Source organism: Callorhinchus milii, unplaced genomic scaffold (genome assembly GCF_018977255.1).
Source record: "Callorhinchus milii isolate IMCB2004 unplaced genomic scaffold, IMCB_Cmil_1.0 Scaffold2, whole genome shotgun sequence".
Taxonomy (NCBI): Eukaryota; Metazoa; Chordata; class Chondrichthyes; order Chimaeriformes; family Callorhinchidae; genus Callorhinchus; species Callorhinchus milii.
In genome coordinates this window covers 54,169,314-54,190,561 of record NW_024704743.1, presented here as the reverse complement: position 1 = coordinate 54,190,561, position 21,248 = coordinate 54,169,314, and the positions used below count along the sequence as shown (strand labels likewise).

The 21,248-nt window shown below is 45.1% G+C and overlaps 1 protein-coding gene across 1 annotated transcript in view; it reads left to right on the top strand.

Moving 5' to 3' along the window:
* Positions 1-5,636: 5,636 nt before the first annotated feature.
* Positions 5,637-21,248, top strand: part of sp4 (sp4 transcription factor) — a 39,506-nt gene continuing 23,894 nt past the window's right edge. Inside the window, exons 1-4 of the mRNA XM_042346973.1 lie at positions 5,637-5,738; positions 6,120-6,202; positions 6,592-7,365; positions 7,435-8,137. Of these exons, the coding sequence (XP_042202907.1) occupies positions 5,732-5,738; positions 6,120-6,202; positions 6,592-7,365; positions 7,435-8,137 (1,567 nt within the window). The 5' untranslated portion in view covers positions 5,637-5,731. The remainder of the gene's footprint in view (positions 5,739-6,119; positions 6,203-6,591; positions 7,366-7,434; positions 8,138-21,248) is intronic.

Here is a 21,248-nt window from a genome sequence, read left to right as displayed (position 1 = left end):
CACACCAGTTCTAGCCAGGCTCCACTGGCTCCCTATCGCTGAACAAATTAATTTAAAGATCATAACACTCATTTTCAAATCCCTTTATGCTCTGGCACCTTTATACCTCTCTGACCTGCTTACCAGCCAACCCACTACCCGCTTCCTCCACTCGACTGGCTCCGGCCTTCTCCATGTCCCTTGTCCCCTCTGTTCCACCATCAGTGGCTGCGCTTTCAGCCACTACACCACGAAACTCTGGAACAATCTTCCTTCCTGTCTTGTTCCTTGCCCCTTCCTTCCCCATTTTCAGGTCGCACCTGAAGAACTTCCTCTTCAACCGTGCCTACAGTCGGCTTCCCCTCACCCTGGCTCAGCATTGTGCTCCACCACTGTCAAGCGCTCTGGAATACTACCCTGCGTGAAGGGCACTATATAAATGCAAGTTGGTGTTGTTGATGACAGGCTGGATCTTCGGCAGGACTTGAAAAGGTAGACCAGACACTTGGGGCAGAGAATCTTCTCACTTAGCCCCCTTTAACACTGAAAGCCAAATCCCAAACAGTAGAGTAGTCCTAGCTGAACAAGTGGTGGGAAAGTTTGCCAGGCAGTTTTAGCTGGTTAGACTCCAGCAATACCCCCAACACACATTCTGGAGTCCCCAAGCCTTGGCTCTTGCCAACCTGCACCTAATACTTTCCAGAATTGGATGAGATTCCCTCCAGTGAGAGAATGCCCATTCCATTCCATGTCTGGAATTAGGCGGGATGAGGGGGGAAGGGGGGGCTATGGAGGGAGTTCAGTGATAAATACATTTGGATTGATATGGTGCTATTGCCTGAAATTTGTGTGCTAAACTGAGAGCCAAGGCACTCATTTACACCACCTCCCCAAATCTCCAAGCTGTTTTGGAAGATTGATCAATCTCACAGTATTTTGCACAAACCTTTCTAGTGCAAGCAGTATTTTTGGGTAACTAAATGAGACCATAGGAGCAGAATGGGGTCATTCAACTCATCCCACCATTGTATTAGATCATGGCAGATGCTTTAATCAAATTTCCTTGTCTTTCCTCCATGTTCCTTATTATCCACACTGCTCAAGTATGTATACATATATTATATATATATTTGTATAACATATGTGTTGATCAGATCTGAAACATGCAGTTTCAATGTTAACCTTTTGAATAGCAAGATATATGAAATTTATTTTTGATTTTAGAAAGGGCCCAAAATATCATCAATATAAATAATGAGCTTTATATTTGGAGTGCTGGGAATATTTCCACCCAATTACTTTGGAGCAGAAAACTACACTTAAATCATCAAAGGGATTTTTAAACAGTACCACTGGAATTCTGGATATTGTGATATGAGTTTAACACAACAATAAACAATTACCATTAGTGAACTCAAAGCACCAATTTAGACAATTATTAGGGAGCAGATTTGATTAACCTTAGACATTCATTTTCTAGTATGTTAAAGCTCTTGCACCACACGTGGTATACAATTAGACAGACTAGATTTTATTCCTGCCACTTACTTTCCTCAGTTCAGCTGCAGTCATTGTTTTTGTTAAAGAAGAATCTAAGATGCAAGTGAAAATGTAGAGAAAAATAAGGAAAAGGTCACATCACTAGATCACAAACATCTACACATAGAAAATCCCATGTCTGGAACGGAATGTGCACTCTCCCTGGAGTGAGAGCGTTAGACACAGGTTGGCAAGAGACAAGGCTTTGAAGTTACCTTTAAGTATTCATTGGGGGTGCTCATGGAGTTTAACCAGCAAAAACATAACTTGCCAAAGAGCACTGGCTGGCATGCCTCCTGCTGTTTGTCCAGCTAGACCATGCTACCCATTAGGTCTTTGGCTTGCAGGGTTAACATATGCTGAGTGGGAAGAATGCCTCAGTTTGCCCCTCCAATGAGCATGCCTGAGAAGTTGTTTGGAAATCGTGTAATTTCTGATATTCATGTTTGTGTTTCATTCAGTGGCATTTTGCTATTTATCGTGTGACACGCCTGGGATTCAGTCACAGTACTCCCTGATCATATATTATAAAATAATAATCCTTACAGTATATACAGTGCCTTTCATGTCAGGAGGATTACATGAAATTTCAAAATAGGCAGATGGGACCTCAATTTAACATCTTATCTGAAAGATGGCACTTACAACATTGCAGCACACTCCTAGTACTGCACTGGACTGTAAAGAAGAATCTAGGATGCAAGACAAAGGTAGAGAGAATGAATTCCACGTCCTAAAGTGGGGCTTGAACCCACAACGTCTGACTCAGAGACCAGAGTGCTACCAACTGAGCCAGGCTGACAGCTTGCTACTACCTAAGTGGCTAAGATGTAGAAACCTGATGTATGCTGTGTAAAAAGATATCTGACTTTGATAATACAACACCTGCCCCAGCACTGCATTGTTTGATAGTCACTTACCTGGAACTAACTGCTCCCATTTCCTCCTGCCTTGGCACATGAGTCCTACAAGCTTTCAAATGGAAATATAATAATATCATTATTATCAATAGCTTTAAAAGCATGCATGGTGTGGGTGCTGTAAACAATGATAATAATCCTTACATGTAAAATAGCACCTTTCACATCAGGAGGACATCTCAAAGCACTGCACAGGATTTATTGTAAGGTGTAGTGACTGTGCATTTGCAGTCAAATGTGGCAGCTAATTTGGTCCCAGTAAATTCCTCCAAACAGCCATGAATCAAATAATCAATTTTAACTAGAGGATTATTTGCAAGGCTTCTGGGGCAAACTCTTTTCCCTTCTGAATGGTGCTATGGGATCTTTAATGTCTATCTTGAACAAGCAACAACAACAATTTGCATTTATATAGCACCCTTCACGCAGGGTAGCGTCCCGGAGCGCTTAAAGCAGATGGGAATTCAGGTTTAATGTCTCTTCTGAAGGAATTCAGGTTTAACGTCTCTTCTGAAGGACAGTACCTCCAACAATGCAACACACCTCAGCACTGCATTAGAATATCAGTACAGAGTATATGAGTTCAAAGTCACAGGATAGGACTGGAACCCACAACCCTCTGACTCAAGAGGCAGAAATGCTATCAAAGGAGCTAGGCTTGCACTGTTAACCACATTAATCAGCCACAGAGCCAAAAATGAACACTGTAACATTTTAAATACACGCCCATCTCTTAGCAACCTTTTTAAAAAGCAACTTCAAATATTGCAATTAAATCTTAAAAGTGGCCTGCAGTTCATCTAAATTTATGGAACCAATTTGTATTTTAAACACACAGGTTAAAAACTTTTGAAAAGTCTAGCAGAAAGCAAATAAAGTTAAAAGAAGTGAAAACGAAGTTTTGCAGCTGGCCCAAGCACGTTTGGTTGTGGAAATTGCCATCATTTCTTAGTATATTTGAATTTTAAAAAAATTGCAAGCAAAATAAAAAAAATTTAGGTTAGAAAAAATTGCAATAAATGGAAAGCTGCAAGTGCACTGCAATGAAAAACAAATCCAAGACCCATCAGCACTCAAGCAAACAAGAAGTCCTGCGTTCGATTCCTGGGCAGGAAGAAACCTGAGGCAAGTTTCCTTACGCCACACGTCTCTGTTTACCTAGCAGTAAGTAGGAACTCAGTTGTTAGTTAATTGACGGATTGCTTTCCGGTGATAATCATACCCTTAAAAAAACAATAATTTGGTGACTCAATTTACAACTGTTTGCTGTGCACAATTGACTGCTTCGTTTGGTGCACAAAATATGTAGTCAATTCACTTTAGAATACATTCTGTAAAGCGCTTTGAGACAATAAGGATGATTATTATTATTCTCTCTTCCTTCTAAAGAGTCTCCTCTCTCACCTCTCTCAAGACCCTCCTATCCCATCTAAAAACCCTCCTCTCTATCTCTGTCTCTCTCTCTCTAAACAGGGTCTCCTTGGAGCTGAATTGGCTCCAACGTGACATGTTTGGCAACAGAATGTCGGAAACAAGCCAAACCTCTGTGGTTCCTGAGCCAGGCGCGTCCACAGTGTTCCAGGGCACTGCTGATGACAGCACAGCCAGTTTGGTTCATCGGCAGGACCTGGAAGGGCAGACTAGTCACCGGGTGCAGGAAATCATGCCACTCACCTCCTGTTAATCCTGCAAGCCAAAGGGTGGGGTAGTCCTAACTGGACAAGCTAGACAAATGTGGTCCTAACTTGACTTCAAGAACCTTACACTTGTGTTTGAATCCCTTCACTCTCTGGCACCTCCCTATCTCTCTGACCTCCTCACTCCCCAATCCACCACCTGGCACCTCCGCTCGACTGGCACCGGCCTCCGACTCGTCCCTTGCACTCTCCACCCCACCATTGGAGGTCACGCTTTCAGCCGCTATGCTCCGAAACTCTGGAGTGCTCTCCCCTCAATCCCTCCGCCTTGCCCTGTCTCTCCCCTTTTTCAAGTACCGCCTGAAAATCTTCCTCTTTGATCGTGCTTACAGCCGCCTCCCCCCCGCTCAAGAGTCAGGCTCCACCTCTGTTAAGTTGCCGGAAAGCAGCGGGAAAGCTTGCCAAACAGTGATATAACAGGAAGCTATGTGGTTTCAGCTTGTTAGACTTCAGAGTACCCCAATGCACATTCCGGGGCTCTTGCCAACCTGCACCTAGTACTTTCTGGAATTAGGTAAGCAGGATACATCCCTCCCAAACAGATTGTTGGTAATGTCGCATTCCATACCAACAATCTGTCTCTGGAATTTCGATTTGTAGGTGGGATGCATGGAATTCTCAGTTTGGATACTCTTAAACACGATGATGGGTTTCCGCACGTGTCAGACAACAACAACAACATATTGCATTTGTAGCATAGCGCCGTTCACATCCTTTCTTCTTTCGCTTTGCAAATTCTTAAGTTCTTATCAGAAATAATATCTCGGGATACACCATATAGTTTGGGACATGACATGTCATGCACCTGCTCGGGTGGTGGAAGGCAAACTGGAAGGACTTGGTGTTCTTTCGCCTGGCAAATTCTTATGGTCTTATGTTCTTATCGTGAGGATGTCCTGAAGTGCTGGACAGTCGAGAATGTGTATCCAAGATAAAATCTCCCTCTCTGATCCCTCTCCATTCTCTGTCTCTGATCCCTCTCCTCTCTCTGTGTCCCTCTGATCCCTCTCTGTGTCTCTGACCCCTCTCCTCTCTCTCTGACCCCTTTCTCTCTCTGTCTCTGACCCCTCTCTCTCTCTCTGACCCCTTTCTCTCTCTGTGTCTCTGACCCCTCTCTGTCTCTCTGACTCCTCTCTGACTCCGCCTGTGTTGGCTCCCAGTCCACCTATCATGATGGAGGGGGTGGAGGGGGGAGGGGGGGATGGGCGTTAGACACACAAACACAGCTGCGTCCCGCCCGCCTGGCTACCGCGCATGCGCGCTTCCCTCCCTCCAGCAGCGGTGTGGACGATGACGGGGCGTGGCAGCGGGAGACTACAACTCCCGACAGCCTCTCCATCTCCCGCCCCCATCCCGCGGATTCACCCAATCAGGGCTGGCGGGCCGCCTCGGAACTCGGGGGAGGCGGGCTCGCGCCGGGCTGCGTCACTGGGCTCTGCCCCGCCTCCTCCGTGTTCCATTTCCGTCAATCAAGAGGAACCTGCTTATTCCATCCTACGCAAAACAGCCATTCGTGGAGAGAAAGGGCCAGCCCAGCCTTGTTCTGCCTACATTTTGTACTGGCCTTTATTTCCCCCTCCTCTTAAGCAATGCAGAATGAGTGGTACGTAACCCTCCTCTTTTCCCTCCCTCCTTACCTCCCTCCCTCCCTCCTTTCAAAAAAAAGGAGAGGGGAAAAAAAAGTCAATTTGCCCTGGTGACAGCTTTTCTGCTAATTGATCAGCTTGACACCAAGAGTCTAACAGTACTGAGTTGACTGAGACAATCCTCTGTTTTGGGGTGTTACTTTGTATCCATTGGGTAGGGTTTCAAACCACGTTTCTGTTTTTTATTTCCTCCCCTCCCTTCCTTTGGGTAATGATGGCTGATTGAGGCAAGTATATGAGAGTACAGTATATTCAGCAAAAAAAAAGGAACTCGAGTGTGATGTCTTGGCTTTTTTTTTGCTACTTATTTTATTAATGATTATGTTTGTTGTTCACAGATCAAAAGGAGGAAAGTATGGCTACCTTAACTGAAGGAGGGAAACCTGGTGAATATTTACAGATCAAAACAACAGGTTCACAGGTGAGAGCACCAACATTTGGAAACGTGACTTATATACATGTACGAAATGTTTGCGCCTAAAAAAAAATATGCTTCCTGTGCTAAAACTACAGAAATGCTGCTAACCACTTGCCTGTGTAGCATTTGTAGGTGTAGCCATGTTTTACAGGTTTCAACAGCTACTTGCTGATTTTAAAAACAAATTGCAAAGTGCAGAATTTTAGACCTTTTTTAAAATATATACATATATATATATATTTATACCTGTATTTTAAATGCATGCGTCTAACGTTAATTGCTGTGTACTTCCTGAGTGAAGCCCCTTTTTGTGCTAATGTAAATTCACACCCACTCTGTCCTCTCTAAACCCGCCCACTGTGTGTGTGTTGTGTGTGTGTGTGTGGGGGCAGGACACCCAGCCCTCTCCTCTCGCCCTGCTCGCAGCCACTTGCAGCAAGATCGGATCCCCGGGCCCGCCTGAGAGCCCGGTCGCCTGCAACGCTCTCCCCGCCGCCGGACAAGTGCTGCTGGAGCCGAGCTCGGGGGCGGTGCAGCCTCAGCAGCTGGAGCTGGTCACCGCTCAGCTCTCCGGAAACGGTTGGCAGATCATCGCTTCGGGGCCGGCGGCGGCGTCGGCGGCGAAAGATAGCGTTGTCACCCACCAAGTCTCCACCGGCACCACCACCATCGGCACCGGCACCGGCAGCGGCTCGACCAACGGCAACGTTGCAAGCGCGCAAGATGGCAGAGGGTCGCCCATCGACATCAAACCAATCGTGCTGCCGGTGCAGAGCGTCCCGAACCCGTCCATGGTGGTCAACGCCGCCACCAACACCACCGCCACCGCGGCGGCGGCCGTCAGCGGCAACGTGCAGTATCAGCTCATCCCGCAGATCCACACGGTGGACGGTCAGCAGTTTCACATCAGCGCCGCCAACCTGCAGCAGGACTCGCAGGGGCAGCTCCACATCATCCCGGCGGGGAGCGGCAGCCCCGGGAGCACTGCTGCAAACGCACCGACGTTAACCTTGGCCCAGGGGCCGCCGCCGCCGCCGCCGGGATCCTCCCCACAGCCCATCCAGCTCAGGCCCGGCCTGTCCATCCCGCTGCAGCTGCAGGGAGTCGGCCTCCCCGGGGCCCAGGCCCAGGTGGTGGCCGCTCTGCCCATCAACCTCGGAGGCGGTGTGACTCTCGCCGTCCCCATCAACACTCTGGCGGCGGCGGCGGCGGCGGCGGGCGGTGGGTCCATCCAGTTTGTGCAGCCTGCGGACGGCGGGGCCGCCAACGGGAATCCGCTGCTTTCCGCCCCCCTCTCCGCCGCCTCCCTGAGCAGCGCACCGGCCTCCCCCGCCCCCGCCTCCCCCGCCCTCTCCGGCAGCGCCGAGGCCGGTCCGCCCGCCTTCACCGCCGCCTCCAGCCCCGACCCGGCCCGAGAGGAGACCGCGGCGGCCCCGGCCGGTCTGGTGCACTCCAACGGCCTGCAAACCGCGCAGGGCCCGGGGCCGCCTCCGCAGCTGCACGTTCAGTCTCCGCAGCTGCAGCAGCAGATCGTTCAGACGGTGCCCCAGCGCGCTCTGCAGGCCCTCCAGGCCGCTGCCGTGCAAGGGCAGGCGGGGCACCAGCAGAGCCCCACTCAGGTGATCATCAGGGCCCCGAGCCTGACCCCCTCCGGGCAGATAAACTGGCAAACCATCCAAGTGCAGAACATCCAGAACCTCTCCAACCTGCAGGTCCAGAGTGCCCAACAGCTGACCGTGACCCCCGTGTCCTCCAGTAACTCTGGTGGGGCTGCAACCATTGCCCAAATCACTCCCGTGACCGTCACCGGCGGTGCCATCAACTTAACCGCAGCCCAACTCGCGTCATTGCCAAACCTCCAGACGGTCAACATTGGCAGCTTGAGTTCAGGCGGAGTCCAGGTCCAGGGGATACCGGTGGCCATTGCCAATCTCGCAGGTAATGCTGCCTTTTTTTTTCACCAAAAAATGTGTATTTTTGCCTATAATGCAGGACGCGCGATTGATTACATTTAATACTATTCTGAAAGAAAGGCAAACACCGACTCTTCACAAATTAAATGAGATGCTCTTATCAACATTGTTTATAGAAAACCTCCAACTGCATCTCCTGCTATTCTAAAAGTATTGTCAACGTAATTTACATCAACTTCTTTTTGATAAATCAGGGACACAACAAATTCGGATATGTGGATGTTTTTCCGGTGTTAAGTGACAGTAGCGTTGTGTCAACAACCTGTCAACCTTACAAAAGGACTGCATTATTATACCTGCATCAAAATCAGGTTTGCTCTTTGAGTCCTATGAATTAAAACATCTTCTGGTTCTTCAGGTTGCAATTACATTTTCTACAGAGAAAATATGTTGGTTGTGTATTGTCAAAAGTAAAGTAGTTCATCGATTACCGAGAAGACTAAACTATTGTGCTGGTGGCTTCTTGCTTGTATATTTTGGCCATGTGTTATTCAAGTTCTACGCAGGTAATCTCTTGTTCCATAATTGCCTGGTTAAAGAAAAGTTGCATGGGTTAAAAAGCATTTTATAATGTGCAAGTGAGGGAATGATGCATACCCGTGCAGAACTTTGGCCAAATATTTATTCAAGCATGTGCCCCTTTTAATTAATCATTTTCGACTTAATACTGTACAGTGCGATGGCTTGATATCTGTAAGAATAATCACTCCGATAAGTTCAGTAATATCAAGTGCATCTTGCCTTATTATTTGCACATTAATCAGAAGTTATACTTATGAACCCCGTCATAGTGTGGGGGAGGGCCATAAAATCTCAACCAGCCTCGTATTGGACCACATTAACTAGTCATTTCTTCTGCATTGATTGCACATACATGCAACTGGTTGACTTGCTTTCTGCATACGCAGGAAGTAACCTGAGTACTCAGAAGTTGGCTAGAGCTAAAGCCAACCAACTGCATGCATTCAGAGCGAATAGGTCCACATTCTGTTTGTACTTTAAGGAAATGCGCGTTATAATGAATCGCATAATAATAGGGTTCCATTGCAATAGAAAAGAGTTGCAAAGTTGATCTTGGCTTACATTCATCAGCTGCTGTTATTCTTCATGCAGTGTGGTTCTGGCAGATATATAATGTTCTATGTAGCAGGATTTCCTCTCAAACTGATTAGCTGCGTGTCAACAAAAAAAAATCGCAAAATTGAAGCGCAATCTTAATGGATTTCTTGTTTCATCATGTAATGTCAGTGAATCTTCAGAGTGTAATTCGCTCAAGCATCTTGCAGATACATTTATTTTATTGTGGTTTGTGCAATTCCAAGTAACATAGTGAAAAGAGTGAGCTCATGTAGGAATGGAGAAATGATTGTACTCACCAGGTCTTGTGGGGTTTTTTGAGTTGGAAAAACACTGCAAACAATTTGAGCTTGTTGCTAAGATAATTTGTTTTGGAAAATTGGACCAACTTGGCCTTTGGCGAGTTATTACATTACTCCAAGATGCTATCCTGCTTGAAGGATGCTCCATAAATGCATGTTTTTCCTTCTACTCCCTGCTTGAGTTCCTATAATGCGGCTTCTGCCCTACCCATAGCAAGCACCAAGCCAGCCCTTGTCAAAGTCACCAATAACCACCCCACTCTCTCTTTCTCTTCTCTCTTCTCTTGCGCTCTCTCTCTCTTGCACTTTCGCTTTCTCTCTCTCTCTTTCCCTCCTCTCACTTTCCCTTTTCTTGCTCTCTTTCTCCTCTCTCTCTCTCTTGCTGTGACCAGGGAGCCTCTGCTTCCTATCCTCAACCTTTGTCCATCTGTAGGCATGGGTTCCATTTCTGCATTGCCTGCCTCTGCCACTACCTTTTCCCCCAGGCGATAGAGACCCTTATCATGCCATAAAGATACCCAAGCTCAATTAAACAAATTATTGAATCCCCAGCTCCTCCGTACAAGCTGCAGACGATCAAGACCTCTGCCACCATGACCTCTCTCACACTAAGCTCCGCCGCCCATCAATCCCAAGCTCATACAAAACTGCTACCTGCGTTCTCACCCTCATCAAACTCCACATCCCCATTACTTCAGTTCTCACCAGATTTCACTGTCTCCCTGACTCCCAACAAGTCAATTTCAAGATCCTTGCCTATAAATCTCCACATGCCCTAGCATCTCCCTATTTTTACCCATAAAAACACAGTTACTGCACTTTACAGTATGTCCTGTAAAGTGATTTGATATGTCCACCGCTCTTCCCTTGCTCGTGTTCAGGTCTCTGACTTGTGACGTCCTCTTGACATGAAAGATGCTATACAAATGTAAGTTGTTGCTCTGACGTAGTCTTTACAAAGTTTCTTAGATGTTATCATGACAGACTCTACCCAAGCTGTTGGTTTGCAGATTACTGCTGGGCGCTGCAGTTGGTCTTAGTGTCTTGGGTTAGGATGGCGAAAGTCAGCCGGAATTGCTGATTTTGTTCACTTCCTGGAAGAACCATAGAAAATCACAACTCAGAGGAAGGCCATTCGGCACAATTATGTCTGTGTGAATAAAGATGCAGAGGTCAGGTGAAGGCAGGTTGGACTAGACTGTGACATCTTGTCAGATAACTTGAAAGAAGTGGAGAAAACTGGTGGTGATGATGGGAACGTCATCAAATTTAAAAAATATTCAAAGTGAATTTTTTAAAAAAAAGTTCTCTTTGGCTGGTCTTCAAGCAGAATTGGCATGTTTCAGGGCACCGTGCACAGGTCTAGAAGGTGGTATTACTTTGTGACCTACATTTCAATTAGATATTGTTTATAAATTTGGGTGCAGGAATTTCCTGTGAATGTTTAACATAGTGTGTTAGAGCCTAGTTTAAGGTTTAGGAGAATTTATTTATACAGCAGACGATGAGACTCACTGTTAGATGCTGTGGTTGAAGCAGAAAGCATCTATATTAAGTGGAAATTCGTTAAAGACACGAGGGAGAAGGGAATAATGGGGTAAGGGGGGAGGTGAGGGAATGGAATTGAAGGCTCTTGTGGAGTATAAACACCAATTGGCACAGACTAGCGGGACCAAATAAATAACCTGTTTTGGGTTTATAGTTCTTTGTAATAATTATCATCATTGCATTTGATTAGCGCTTTGGCACAACAACAACAAGATTACATTTGTATAGCGCCTTTCATATCAGAAGGAAGTCCCAAGGATTTTTACCATGTAGTGACTGTATTAGTAGATGAATGCGCACAGTTGTATCCCATAATCAGCCGTTTAAGTAAATGACCAAATAGAGTAATTACTATATAGGGTATTTACTCATTGTTTTCTTAAATGTAAGTCTAACATACAATATTTCAAACTCAAGTCTAAAGGAAATAAATAGTAATAAATTATTTTCACTGATCTGAAAGTCTAATTCAAGGTTAGTTACCTGCCTGCAATGTTTGTTGGGTGGTAAAGATAAGGAAAGAGCTTGGAGGATGGAGTAGTATAGGGAATAAAGGATTTTGTTAAATACTAAGCAGTACATTGAACAGCACCATGATGGCAAGTGTGTTATATGTGACCTATGTGAGCTCACGTAGTGTATTTCCAGACTATCATAGGATCCGGGAGGTGCTCTTTTTTTATTTCAACAGGGTTGAAACAAATCTCTGAGGACTCATTAGCCCTGCCTTTGGTCTTTTTCACAGCATAGAATACAACAATGGCATAGATAGTGAAAATTATGCTTGTTGTTCTATTCAAGCAGGAAATATTGGATGGGAAGTGGGTTGAGCTTCATATTGTTAATTTTTGTTGGGAATGGAGGCTGAGCACTTTTTGTGTACACTGAAACCTCTGCTGCTTATGGCCCGCTGCTGTGGGAATTCCCTCCAGCATACCAAAATAGACTGTGACGCTTCTGTTTTACGTATTTATTTGTTCACATGGGAAAGAGAAGAGTTTTTTTTAAAAAGATTACTCTTTCCGCTTGCAATCAAAATGAATCCTATTGTTGACTCCATGCCACTCCCTGAATCTCATGTGGGAAAAGGCAATCAAACAAAATTTTCCAGAACTTTACCCAACCTTGTAGCTGCTGTATCAACCCTGGTCTGTATTCATTCACAGGCAATATTCCTTCTTTACCCAAGTTTAGTAGTCGATGTGTCCTGTGGGGAATTCATTTATCTCAATCCACATCTAATTTCCCAGAGTTTTACAGTGATGGGAGACTGGAAGGGAGAGAGCGTGGATTCCTTGAAAAATCTTGTGATTGGAATAGAGAGGTAAGCGGAGTCTCCTTGGAGCTGAACTGAAATGGAATGTCAGGAATCGAGTCAATCCCCTGTGATGGTGTTGGTATCTAGTTCCTGAGCCAAGTGGGTGGTCTGCAGGACTCCAGAGCACTGCCGATGACAGCCAGTCAAGCTGGCTCATCAGTAGGATTTGGAAGGGCAGACCGGTCATTGGGGCAGGGATATTTTCCACTTGGCTCCCATTACCCTCCAAGCCAAACAGGTTGGGTGGTCCTAGCTGGAAAACTTGCCAGACTGTGCCATCAATGGTAAGCTATGTGGGTTTAGCTTGTTAAGGCTCCAGCAGTACACCAACACACATTATGGAGTCCCCATGCCTTGGTTCTTGGCAGCCTACATCTAATACTCTCTGGAATTAGGTAAGCAGGATGTGTCCATGGAGAGAATGCACATTCAATTCCAATAAATATCTCAGGAATTTCCATGTACAAATGGGATGCAGAGAGCACTATTTTATTTGGATACTCTGAAATGTGTTGATGGGTTTCCATATGTGTCGGACACTTGGCTGACCCCCAAAAATTAGGATTGGATTATCAGTGCTGACTGAATCATTGTGATTAGGACTTTACTGAGAGTCGGAATGGGCATGGGGGAATATAGCATCTTGATGATGAGTTATTAAAAAGTACAGTTGGGATAAATTTTGTTCTGCTTGTATTTGTTTTCTCAAGAAAATTCCCGATTGGAAATGTGAAAACAACTTTACGTAATTACCCTAATTTTGCATTGCATCCTGTAAATTGTCAAATAAATAAATAGTGTATGAGGTTAAACCATTAACAAAATGTGAATCCCCAGATTTACTGAATCTCCAGTAATTAAACTTAATGGGCAATAAAGTGCCCAAAATTTGAAAAAACTCCCTAGCCTTCACATAGAAACCCCTTTGTGTGCTGTTCTTTGATACAATAGGGCGATCCTAGAATATAAAGGTTCCTTGAAGAAGTGGTTCTTACTGATCTGAGTCTGGGTCCATAATCTCTTCAGATCATCATGTTAAACAAAAAGCGTGAAACGTGCCAATGACATCATTTTATGCGCACGCTGGCATCACTGTCCCATGCATATTGGTTGTGACCTGACAACCCGTGAGTCAGCCATTGATTTCCGGATCCCAATATACCACACTTTGGTATACAGTAGCTTTCTCCCCCCAACCCTGTAAGGAAACCTGCGCTTAACTAAGGGGGTCTCCTCTTAAATAGTGGGATCTTTCTGTATGTAGGTTAAGGTATCCAAGGTTACTTTTGCCCATTTGCATTGGGTCATCCGGAAATGGAGAAAAGGAGCACTCTTACCTTGACTTACGATCATAAGGATAATGACAAAAATTTTACTTGAACTGTTATTGTTTTGTTGGCTGTCAGTCACATGTTTCACAGAGGCATGTTTCACATAGCATTATTGTTATCTTATCACAGCTACTTGCTAGATGAATGAGCAAACAGGCTGTGGGGCAGAATCACACCTTTCTGTAGTGTGCCACAAAGGTTTGCAGAGATATGCAATATGTTGATTTTCAACATGCCCTCTCTTCCCCTAGTCTTCTGAAGATTTAAGATGCTAGTTGGTCACTGGCGGATGTCGCATTCTGGCTGAAATACGTGAAAATCTAGTTGCGTGTTTTTTTCTAACCTGAGATTCTCATACAGTAGTTGCTTAATTCCCCTAAAAAACTGAACTAAATGGTGCATGAGAGTTGGGAACGGGAAACAACTTATGCCAGTTTATGCAGCAAAAATAGGTTGGTTTATTTGCTTAATCTGTTGCCCTCCTTTCCACAGCAAAACTTTTGAATGACTCAGTGCGACTTTGGTGAGCACTGTAACAACTTGCCTCTCGTACAAGGATGTTTATGTTTCCATATTAGATCAGTGACTGCTCCTTTGTCCTTATCTTTGTGTGAAGGGAAGTTAATTACAGTGAAGCTGTAATTTTAAAAAAACATGCAGAATTGACTTTAACATATAGATATCCTCTCCGTTTAACCTCTGGCATAAATCTATTTCAGAAATGTCTAAATATTTCCCTGTGCTTTATCCAACAGTGGTAAGTACTGTGACATTATCCTCTTGGGACAAACTGTTAAATAGCTCTCCAAAGCACTTAATGGTTGTTACAGGATAGATAGCAGATGTCCTTGTATTAAATTATCTCTTCGGAGTGGCTAAAATCCATTCAACAAATGGGTGTGGGGTGGGGCGTTGCTATTTTGCTAGATAATTGATCAGGTATCATCATGGTGGGAATGCCTAAAACTTCTGGAATTATAGTAATGGAAAGAACCATGAAGTGGCTGGTTACGCTTCTGTTCAGTATATTCTGGAGCTCCATTCTGGCATCCCTCTGACTCGTTCTTTCCCTCACTGCATTCAAGGTCTGACTCAAGACCTACCTCTTTTGGTCATCTACCCCCGCCCCCCCCCACCCCCTCACAATCTGCTCCCACTCCCAGTTATTTTCCAGTTTTTTTTATTTCACAATTCCAACATCTGTATGCAGCTTTCCTTTTTACCTCCTGTAATTAAAATATGTTGTGGTTGCGATTATTTCCCCTCCATTGGCCAGTTACTTTGGCAGATAGAGTGGGAGGCAGCTCCCATGATATGTTTCACCCACAAAATACACAGCCAATTCACTTTACAGTATATTCTGTGACTCATTTAAGTCTTTAGTTTCTAAAGAACAGACATGCAGTCTGTGAAGGATGGATTCTTCCTGGCTTATTTTTTAAATGGGGTGGGGGGGGATTCTCAAGTCCGTTCCAATTTATTGTCGAGCTTGGCACTAGTCACTGTCGACTGACTGAAGAATATAAATTACAAGGATTCAAGAAATTGATTCAAATACTTCGTCAACTGAAAGCGCAGACAAAAACTTAATTATTCCAAGAACTAATCTGTAATTGTCAGCCCATAATAGCGGAACAAAATGTTTGTCCAAATCAATATAAAGATGGCTTATCTGCAACTATTTGTTGATGACTACATTGTATTGGTTGGTCTTGTGGATATAATCTCCATCTTCCTTTACCTTCTGTTTCTGTGCATTGTACTGAATCCTTACATGGACCTCTCTCAGTAAATAACCATATCTAATTACCTGCATAGGGTTATTATTTATCACAAATTGTCCCAACGCCTGAAACTCATTGTCAATATCCAACAATAGTTTTAGTGGTGGAGTGTTCAAATTGTTTGATCTTATAATAATAATCCTTGCATTTGATATAGCAAATCATACCACATATCACCGACATCATCAACCTGTCCCTCTCCTCTGGCTCTGTCCCCATTCCCTTAAAAACTGCCATCATCACGCCCACCCTGAAAAAACCCTCCCTTGATGCGTCGCAGCTATCAAGCTACCGGCCCATCTCCAACCTCCCCTTTCTCTCCAAGGTCCTGGAAAGAGTTGTCGCCTCCCAACTGCGCTCTTTCCTTTCCACCCATTCACTTTTCGAACCCCTTCAGTCAGGTTTCCGTGCTGCCCATAGCACAGAAACTGCCCTGGTCAAGGTCACCAATGATATCCTGACCATCTGTGACCAGGGCTCCCTCTGTCTCCTCGTCCTCCTCGACCTATCGGCAGCATTCGATACGGTCGACCACGCTATCCTACTCCACCGCTTGTCCTCCCACCTCAACCTTCAAGGCACTGTCCTTGAATGGTTTAGGTCGTACCTTTCTCACCGTCTTCACTTTGTCTCGACGAATGGCTTCCCCTCCACCCCCCGTACTGTCTCATGTGGTGTCCCTCAGGGCTCTGTCCTCGGTCCCCTCCTCTTCACCCTCTATATGCTCCCCCTCGGTGACATCATCCGCAGACATGGGTTAACTTCCACATGTATGCGGATGACACCCAACTCTACCTTTCCTCCTCTACTCTCAACTCCACGACCACCGATGTCCTGACAGCTGCCTGTCCGACATCGAGTCCTGGACGAGAGACAACTTTCTTCAGCTCAACGTGCGAAAAACCGAGGCCCTCCTGATTGGCTCACGTCAGCGCCTCCGCACCTCAGGCGCTGACACCATCAGCATCCAAGGCTGCACTCTCCACCTCTCAAAGCCAGTCAGGAACCTCGGCGTTTTGTTCGACCCTGAGCTGTCCTTTCTCCCTCACATCCGCACCACAACTGGCACCGCCTTCCATCACCTCCGGAACATCGCCAGACTACGGCATTACCTCACCCCTCACGCTGCTGAAACCCTGGTTCACGCCTTTATCACCTCAAGGCTGGACTATGGGAACTCTCTCCTCGTCGGCCTTCCCGCCACCTCCCTCCACAAGCTGCAGGTCATTCAGAACTCTGCAGCTCGTGTACTGTCCCGCACCAGGCTTCGGGACCACATCACTCCCACCCTCGCTCGCCTCCACTGGCTCCCCATCCCCCAGAGGATTGAATTCAAGATCCTCATCCTCACCTACAAGGCCATTCACGGCCTTGCTCCCTCCTACCTCTCCAACCTACTATCCCCCTACCTACCTGCCCGTACCCTCCGTTCCTCTGGCTCCGGTCTGCTCCACATCCCCTGCCCCAACCGCCCTACCATCGGTGGCCGGGCCTTCAGCCTCTCAGCCCCAAGGCTCTGGAACTCCATCCCCCAGTGCCTTCGCCGCCTCCTCCCTTTCCTCCTTCAAGGCCGGTCTCAAAACCTTTCTCTTTGACCGACCTTCAGCTCTCCTCTCGACTCTCTACCCCCTCCTCGCTCCCTCCCTTCCCTCCCCTCACCCTGACCATTTCCCCCCTGCTCGGGTCCTGACCCAACTGTGCAGCGCCTTGGGACGTCCTCCCGACGTGAAAGGCGCTCTATAAATGGAATCTTGTTGTTGTTGTTGTAGCGTCTTATCACGTTTTGGAGATGCCTCAAAGCACTTCACAGAATATACTGTAAAGTGAATTGACTGTATATTTTGTGGGAGAAATACAACACAATTTAGACTGTTATAGTGCCTTTAACGTCGGGGGGACGTCCCAAAGTGCTTGGAAAGTGGAAATCTTGGAAGATGAACGGAACCTGCAGGGTACCAGTGTTTTATTAAAACACTGATTGGTTGGTGCGTGACTAAGAATAATATAGAGTTGGCTAGAATTTTTTTAAAAATCTAGTAGATACCATGCATATTCTGAAATGAATTGAGCACTGAACTATCAATGTCTATAACAACAAGAAGATTACATTTGTTTAAGCATGTTTATGGTCTGGTTACATGTTAAGTAGGAGCCCTCCAGCAAAGCAGCAAATTTAAGTAACTACTGACGCTTTGTTTTGGTCAATTCTTTGTTCTCTAATGCTGAACAAAACCTGCCATGTTTATGCTGAAGCTATGTAAAGTATCCATTTTAAAGTGTCCCACCTGTGGCAACAGCTCACCTGTGCTGTCGAGTGCTGCTGATTCCAGTCGGCGGTGTCATTGTGTGCTTTGAAATGGAGATCAGTGCGGCACATGCATTGGTCAGCACTTCCCACCACGTTACGAATAGCTATTGCAAATTTGCTTTGGAGTTTAAAGGTAGTGGATCACACAGCACATTCTGTACTTTTTCCCTGACTGCACACGTTCGGTCCACTGAGCAATGCTGCTCTACAGGACCACCAGAGAGGTGCCGGACTTATGGCCCAGTCAATTTTTAAAGTACACTATGGGAGTCAGTTTGGCCGTACATTCAGTATTTATCACACTAGATGTTCTTGAGGTCTGAGGTCCCCCCTCTCCCCATGCTATTCTCAGTGGTGATGTCCGTGAGATCCACGGCATTGGACTTCTTGTCACTGCTTTTTAGCAGTTTGCTGAATGCCAGCTGCTCTGATTAGTGCCAAGTAAGAAATCGAATGCTGCAGACACAGCTTCACTGACGCTTCCATTGAGAACAGCATGGGAGACGATGTGGGTGTGTGTGTGTGTCGGCTACACTTAAGCTGATCAATATGTACTACTAAATGTCCCAATGATTAGCATCGGCTTTCTGGAGGTTAGAACATACTAATATTTGTTCAACCATTGTACTAGAGTTGGCTCAACACAATTCCATTCACTGTTACAGCACAGAAATGCGTCATTTGGTCCATTAAATCTGTGCTGATGCTTTTCTCCACATGAACCACCTACTCTAATCCCTCACCTGCTTGCTCTCCATGTTCTTCAATATTCCTGTTTTCCAAGCATCTGTCTATAAGTTCCCTTTCCTAAAGGCACTGACTGGCTTGGTAGGGTTTCAGTGAAGATGGGCAGTGATCTCAGCTGCTCGGTACAGTGGTATTCTTGTGCTCAATTTATCCCACTGCAGCTTAAATGTGGTATAAAAAATTCTGGTATAATGGGCCTAAATGAACATTGATGTAATGTTATGGAGTCTCCAAATATGACTGGCAGGAATTGCAAGAAAACCATTTGATCCGGATCATGCTGCTTTGGGTAGTGAAGCGTATCTTTTTGTTGCTACAGAAGCTTGTGGGTTCAAGCCCCACTTGTGTTGACACTCCCGTACATTGCTGGAGGTGTACTGCGTTGATGGAGGTGAACCCTTCAGATGGAACATTAAACCGAGGACTCTGCTGATATCACCCATCGATGGTTTCTTCAGGAAATCGATTCACACCACCGCAATATAAATAAATTCAGTTAGACAGTCCCTTTTTTTCAAAAAAATGTGCATTTTATTTTTTTAAATTAAAAAATAAGTGCACTCTACGAAAGGACATAGGATTTCTAGATATGTGAATATTTCTTTAGCAGACAGAATGTAAATACAGCAAATCTAAGTTCTTCCTGCTACGTGTTGTTAAAACTTCGCTTTTGTTGAAATCACATCGACTTCATTTCTGATCCGTTATCACCAGTTTGTCAAAAGCACCCAATCATTCCTATCCAGGTGTATTATTCAATATATTGTTTAACTGCATGTCGGATACCTCAGACAGACAATTGTGAGTGACACTTGCTGTTTGTGTCTTCATTGTCATTATTCACAGACATGTGGTCAGCAGCCAGACAGGTATGTTTTAAACAAAAGTCCAGAAGTTGTCCTGAAACAATTGCAATGACATTCAGTGTGAACTAGGCAAGTAAAACATCAAAGCCTGTAACATGTCAGCACTGTGGGTGGCACAGTGCCATCTGTTTTGCTTCCTATACAATGTTGACTGTTAGCTGCCCTTGAGCAGGAACAAACTGTAAAGCTTATTTCCAAAAATACTCTTTTTTAAAAAAAAATTGGTAACCTGTGACAAATAATTTTCATTCATATTGATGTGTTTTTTTTGTCGAGTGCCATGTTCATTCAGTGGTGAGTTTAATCAGTCAGATGCAGTACATGCAGCTAAGGGGCAGGTATTGTGCTCACTTTAAAGTAAATTTATCATCAAAATTCCAGTAAAGAATTACTATCATTGGTATTTTTTTCCCAATTTTGTTCCATTCCTGAACATTTTCTCCTGGGTTACCAGAAACGCCAGGCAGTCTAGTCTGTACAGAATCCAAGTGACCATTATTTACTTCCTGTGAATATTAAGACTGAGATCATTCTACATATATATCCATACTCAAATGCACACACATGTGCAAGCGCACATGTGCCCACACCCATGCATCTGCGCATGTGTTCACACACCCACAATAAAATCACACAGCATTGTGCTGTTACACAAACTCAGCTATAATTTCTCTCAATCTTAAGTTTTGAGACGGTGGTCTACAGGCTAAGAATTTTATGGTCTTTGTTGGGGGCATTGGGCTGTGATGCAGTCATGGTTGAACAGCTTGCCAACATTTCTAGATCACACTCGTGCATGAAGATGGCCATTTGAAGCCCCCGTTGAACTGTACCTCAGGAGAAGACGCAGGAGTCAAAGTCTTCCAGAAAAGGAGGAAGAGAGGATTTTGCAGGAGCAATTGGTGGGAAAAGAGAGAGGTGGGATCAGTGAATATTGCCCTGACTGCAACTGAAAAGCCATGTAGTACCCACGGGGTCTATTTTTTTTCCTCTTCAAATTAAACTCTGACTATTGCACCGCTTATAATGTCAGAAAGTTTCAGGTTTCTAATTTTGTAGCAGACAAGAAGGGAATTTTCTTTTCTTCATTGTTTGTTGGTGCAGTGTTCAGCCTGTCAACGTCTGGAGAATCAGCTGTATCTCCCCTCGCCCGGTCAATTCCGCATCTGTTTATATCTACTCTATTAAGAAGACATGACCGAGAGAGTTGGTTGTATTATCTGAGACGGTATTCGGCATTGGCCGTTGGTCTGACACAGCCTGATGCTTTCCAAACTAATTTGGGAATCATTCTAATCATCTTCAGGATGTGTAATGTTTATTCTAACTGCAAGAGCTTTGATTAAACCCGCACAAAGACAAAAAAAGTATACAATCCAGAATTATTATCAAATCTTTTGTATCAAAAATACATTTTTCTTCTCCAGCTCTAATTGCATCATCTGTTTCCTCCCTCCATTCTTGCTTCTGAGGCCAAATATGAGGAAGTCAGGGATTTCCTCCTGAGAAAAATTAATAAAATCTGCTTGGTGGCATCTTTCCTCTCTCTTCCCTTGCCCTCCTCCACTACCCCTAAACTGTGCACTTTACCCCCATCACTCCCTTGTCCCGCTCCACACTTAGAAAATTCAAAACCCACATGAAACTCATCACCTATTCTCTCAGTCCCTTTCCCAGCCAATTACCTCCATTCCCCCGACTCCTGTTGATGGACAACCTATTTCTGGCATTCTCTCCCTCCCCTTCAAAATCTTCCTCTAAATTCCCAACTACTGTCCAAGGTCTGGAATGTGGC